This window comes from Pantherophis guttatus, chromosome 8 (assembly GCF_059756535.1).
Source record: "Pantherophis guttatus breed Tessera chromosome 8, ASM5975653v1, whole genome shotgun sequence".
NCBI classification, from domain to species: domain Eukaryota; kingdom Metazoa; phylum Chordata; class Lepidosauria; order Squamata; family Colubridae; genus Pantherophis; species Pantherophis guttatus.
In genome coordinates, this window is record NC_142070.1 from 24,701,818 (window position 1) to 24,707,500 (window position 5,683).

Consider the following 5,683-nt stretch of genomic DNA (forward strand, 5'->3'; position numbering starts at 1 on the left):
GCCCAGCTTCTCCAACCCCAAATGGCAGGATTTATTTGTTTGTTTATTTAGAAGATTTGTATGACCAACTCATTCTCAGCAACTGAGTGGCTTACAACCAATAAAGAACCCAATATAAAAGACAAAAAAAACAGTAATCCCCATCCCCCTAGCAACAACACACAATAAGCCACTTGATGGGCTCTATCCTACTCTCGGTTCTCCATGCACAATCAGGTCTTCAGGGCCTTGTCAAAGAGCATCACTCTAATCTCTCTGGAGTTGATGTTCCAAAGGGAGTTATCGTGGAGAAGGCCCTTCTTTAAGGTACATCTATACGGGACCAGCAACATTCCCTGCCTCCCTGCTTTAATGGGTTGGGTGCAGTGGTGGGTTGCTCCCGGTTCAGTCCGATTCTATAGAACTGGTAGTAAAACCAGCGGGAGGCTCTGCCCACCCCCCACGACATCATGGGTAATCTGTGCATGTGCAGAAGTGTGTGCACATGAGCGATGCGAGTGTGTGCGAACAGTCCCGTTGCAAACCAGTAGTAAAGGTAAGTAGGACCCACCCCTGGTCGGGTGGATGTAACTGGGAAGAGACAGTCTTTCAAATAACTGGTCCCAAGCCATGAAGGACTTTAAAGGTGACAACCAGGACTTTGAATTGCAGTCAAAAGCAAATCGGCAGTCAACATAGCTCCCACAGGAGAGGTGATACATGTGCATGCCTGGGTCTCCACAAAACTATGCAGGCCACTGCATTTTGAATGAATTGGAGTTTCCAAATGCTTTTTAAGGGCAGCTCCATGTACGGCGTGTTGCAATAGTCAGTAGACTCGAGGTGATAAGGCCTGAGCAGGTATTGTTGATCCAGGAAAGTTGTGCAAAGGCCCTCCTGGCCATGACTGCCGCCTACTCAAGCAGCAGTCATGAATCCCAAGAGAACCCCCATATTACGCACTGGATTTGTTTGAGGTGCCACCCCACCCAAGACCAAAGGATAAATGAAGAAGTGTGCTGTTTTTCTTGACACACTGGAATGACAGTCCCAACCCACACAATCACACAAATGAAGCCACAGGGGAGCTTGAATCCTAACCATGCCATGATAAAGGTGCCCATGATTTCATGGTGGGTCTGCATTGCAGTTCCTGCTGACCCCGCCCCAACAAGTGTGAAGCCATAGGCAATTTACAGCAGTGGGGTCTGCTGTACATGGGGTCCATCCATGTATGCAACATCCTGGAGGATTGCTACCAATCCCGTGTCACACTGACACATACTTACAGTGTTGCAGAAGACTACTGGACAAAGGTCAAGTATAGCCCTGCGGTATGGCCATGACAAAGAAAGGTAGAGAGTGGAAAGCTGTAGCATGGAAGTCCATCTTCATGCCTTCACATGCTGAAGAAGTGGGCTTGGGTGCTGGGACAAGCAGGATGTGCGGATGAGCACAATAGGTGGAGAAACAGCAACCCAGATTGGAAGGACCTGGTAATGTAAAGCTAGTTTAGGGCTCGATAAACTAGCACTTTTAAACTCCAGATATTTGTATTTATTTCCTGTTGCAAGATTAGAAATATAATGGGTGTGCCATTTTTTTTTTAATTTCCTGCCCGTTAATATGCCAACCTATACAGGCTGCTGCATGCTTCCTCTTTAATATTGTGCCGCCCTGAATTTATAGCTGTTGGCAGCCGCCTGATCTGACTATTCACGATTGAGTCAGTTATTCTCAAGAGTCTGCCCTGGGGCAGCCGAATGGGGAGATGGCTGGAAACCTATAAGCTCTTTTGCCGCTTTGAGGAGCTGAAAAGTTGCCTACTTCGTTAACTTCGGGTTGTGGCTCTGATCAAGGCAATTCCTTCTAATTTTTTTTTTCTTTTCCTCTTTCTTACGGCCAAATCGACAAATACTTTTCGGGTTACTTTTTATTTTTTGTTTTATTTAGTTTGTCAAACATGTATGAGGTAACAGGTGTTAAGTATAAACATGGACCCGAGCACATGAAATGAGTACAAATAAATACTTCTAAGGGCTGTATCAGGCAGGCAGACCCGTCTGGTCACCAACGTCTCTTGGGATTTTTCAAACAAGCCCCGTTTAAACAAGCCCTTTTCCCGCAAGCCAAGAGACAAAAGGCTGCCTTCGGAACAAGGCGGGAGAAGCAAGGAAGAACTTCGAACCTCCGCTTCGAAACGGGGCGGCCCCTCTTTCTCTTCTCCCGCCCCCCCGCCCCCACTTTTCCCTCAGCTCCACCCCGCGCGCGCCTTTCGAAGGGCGGGAGAAGGGGGTGGGAGTACGGAGTGGAACGCGAGGAAGCCACGCCCTTTCCTTTAAAAGCCCGCCCCCTTGTCTTCGGCGGCGGCGTTTCTGGAGAGCCGACCTCGCGACGGAGTCTCGCGCCCGAGCGAGCAACCGCCTTCCTCGAGCGGGTGCGCGCGCGGGCGTCGCGCTCGCCCCGATGCTTCTTCCCTCCTAGCTGAGACGAAGGGGACGCCTCTGGAGGAAGGGAGAGAGAGAGAGAGAGATGCTCTCTGCGGCTCACCGGTTGCTCCGAAGCTGCCGAGGGAGATGGCGAGCCCCGTCTCGGATTCCGATGCTTCCGGGCCCTCCTTTGGCCGAGGGAGGGCGAAGTCCGGGCGGCTGCCTTCCCTTCCGAAGGGTCCGGTTGCAGGTGAGGCTAGAAACTCGCCCTCGGCGGCAGCAGCGGCGGCGGACTTTGTCGTTCTCCTCCTTCTCTTTCGGGTTTCAGGCCTTAAGGAAAGAGTTTTTGATTGCACGCTTCCCGCCAGGCAAGGCAAGACGGAGAGTTGGGCAAGGGAGGGAAGCTGGCAAGGCGGCGTTAACTTCTCTGGCGTTGCCTCAGGAAACACTGTAACTTAAGCCGCCCTTCGGGAGATGCTGGGCGAGAGGAGGCGAAAGTTGGAGTTGGCTTGGGGAGGGACGATGTGGGGTAAATGAGCCTTCTTTTTCGCTTTCTCCGCCCCGGTCCAGTCCCCGTCCTTTTTTTTTTTTTTCTCCTCAAGATTTGGCCGATGCAACCACCGTTTCTCCCGGGAGGAGAAGCCCGAGTCCTCCTGGCGCGGAGGAAAGAGGAGGAAACCGCCCCCTTGGCGGGTTCTCTCTCTTCTTGCAAACCTTTTGGATTCTTTTCGCTGATGGAATACTTGGGTGTTCAGGAAAAATAGCATCCTTCTTAAAAGTTTTCCGTTTTTTTTTTTTTTTAAAGTTAATCTGCTGGCATTCAAACACAGTGGGCGTCTCGAATACATTTTGCCACAGAATCGGATCAGAAAACATCCTGTTTGTTAAGAGAGTCTTCAGTCCTGGCCTTGCTAGTTAGTGGCTTGCAGTCTATTTTAGAATAATTCAAACCGTCTTGTGTTGAGGTAAGGGGGAAATAAGGACAGCCTCACGCCATACGCTAAGTTGCCATAGATCATGAAAATAATGAAGAAATGAGCTTTATTCTTCCAGTGCTCTGAATTGCAATATAGGCAGGCATTTTTTAAAATCTAGGCTGTTTTAAAATCGGATCCTGTGGTTGGTAAATTCAGAAAATTTTATTAATTCAATAAACCATGGTTTGTTCCTCGGAGGTTGGTGTGTTGTACAGAGCTAAGCCATAAAAGATTTTGTTCGTTGCTGATTAAAAATGGATAAGTATGTGTGCCAGCCCACATTGTTTTCTTCGGTGCTTAGAAACTGTTGTAGTTTCAGACTGTAGGCATTCATAGTTCAGTAATCTCTGCTTTCTGTTAAAGCTAAAATAATTCATAGTTTTAGACCAACTTCTTTCTATTAATATACTTACAGTTGGGAGAAAGTTCAATAGTATACTCCTTTTGCAACAGACTGAATAATGAAGAAATGTAGAATGTATTACATTTGACTAACATTTTAATCTGTAGCTCTGCCTATTTTTGAAGGATCTCCATTAATTAGGCTCCAGAACACTTAGAAATTCTATGACAGTTACTTGAAAGAACTAATCACTTCAGCTGAAGAACATTGTGATCAAAGGAAAAAAGGAAATTTAGAAAAAGATGCTGCAATATTAAGGCTACTAATGAACCACTATCCAAATTTATACATTTTTCCATCATAATGTTACGTGCTTTTGAAACCCAGTGATTCCAAACTGATCAACAGAAGTTTCCCTATCAACAATTTTAAAGATACATTTTGCTAAACCTTCATACAGTCTAATAGGAATTCTCTGTGAGTCTCTGGACATTTTAGGAACAAATGTATTTGGCAGAGGTTATTGCATTGTTTGGGGAAAATAGGACTGAAAGTAATCACCATCAAAACCTTTTTGGCTCAAAATATCTACCCACTATATCTACCACTTTTGAAATAAAAACAATTGTGGATGAAAATGAATCCTCTAAATAAGATCTTATATGTGAAGTTCCTAGTGAGTCCCCTTGCTATTATAGAAGGCTTTTAGCTAATATAAAAAGGTTAATCTTGTTAACATTGTCATGGTCAGATCACTCTCTCCTTCGTCTCGACCTTTGAACCGCTGCACCCCACCGCAGGGAGGCGGAGCCAGTAAGATGGTTCCGCCCCAGGCGCCTGATGGAACCTGACAGATTCCAGATGGAGCTTGGGCCATTTCCTGAGGCTCTGGCACACACCTCGACTGGAGACCTAGTGGCCGCCTGGGATAGGGTGGCCGCTGGAGCTCTGGATCGGGTCGTGCCTTTGCGGCCTCTGACCCAGTGCCAATCTCAATTGGCTCCTTGGTTTACCGAGGAGCTGAGGGAGTTGAAGCGCCGGAAAAGACACCTAGAGAGTAGTTGGAGGGCCAGTCTTTCTGAATCTGACCGGACACTAATAAGATCCCATATTAGGAATTACCTAGTGGCGATAAAAGCAGCGAAATGTAGCTATTTTTCTGCTCTTATTGCATCATCAGATAACCGCCTGGCCGCCCTCTTTAGGGTGACCCGCTCCCTGCTCCACCAGGAAGCGCGGGAGGACCCCTTGGAGGGTAGAGACGAGGATTTTGTTCAGTATCTGTATGACAAAATCACTCAGATTCGGGAAGATTTGGACGCCGACTGGGTAGTCTCAGGGGGAGAGACTGGGGCAGGTCTTGAGAATGTTATCTGGGATGAGTTTGATCCTGTGACTCCTGAGGACGTGGACAGGATTCTGGGCAGACTGAACGCGACCACTTGTTTATTGGACTCGTGTCCTTCCTGGTTAGTGCTGGCTTCCCGGGAAGTGACACGAGGCTGGCTCCACGGAATTATAAATGCTTCCTTGGGTGAGGGTGACTTTCCCGCCGCCTTGAAAGAGGCGGTGGTCAGGCCTCTCCTCAAGAAGCCTTCCGTGGACCCGGCAATGTTGGTAAACTATCGTCGAGTCTCCAACCTTCGCTTTGTGGCGAAGGTTGTTGAGAGTGTGGTTGCACAACAGCTCCCCCAGTACCTGGATGAAATGTCATATCTGGATCTGTTCCAGTCGGGCTTCAGGCCCGGGTACAGCACGGAATCGGCATTGGTCGCGTTGGTTGATGATCTCTGGAGGGCTCGGGACGGGGTGCTCCTCTGTCCTGGTCCTGTTAGATCTCTCAGCGGCTTTTGATACCATCGACCATGGTATCATGCTGCACCGGTTGGAAGAGTTAGGGGTGGGAGGCACTGTGTTGCAGTGGTTCTCCTCCTTTCTCTCTGACTGGTCGCAGT

At 48.2% G+C, this 5,683-nt stretch overlaps 1 protein-coding gene across 1 annotated transcript in view; it reads left to right on the forward strand.

Moving 5' to 3' along the window:
• Positions 1 to 2,314: 2,314 nt before the first annotated feature.
• The window catches only part of MCUB (mitochondrial calcium uniporter dominant negative subunit beta), a 55,775-nt gene continuing 52,406 nt past the window's right edge, over positions 2,315 to 5,683 (forward strand). Inside the window, exon 1 of the mRNA XM_034442265.3 lies at positions 2,315 to 2,658. Coding sequence (XP_034298156.1) covers positions 2,512 to 2,658 — 147 coding nt within the window. The 5' untranslated portion in view covers positions 2,315 to 2,511. The remainder of the gene's footprint in view (positions 2,659 to 5,683) is intronic.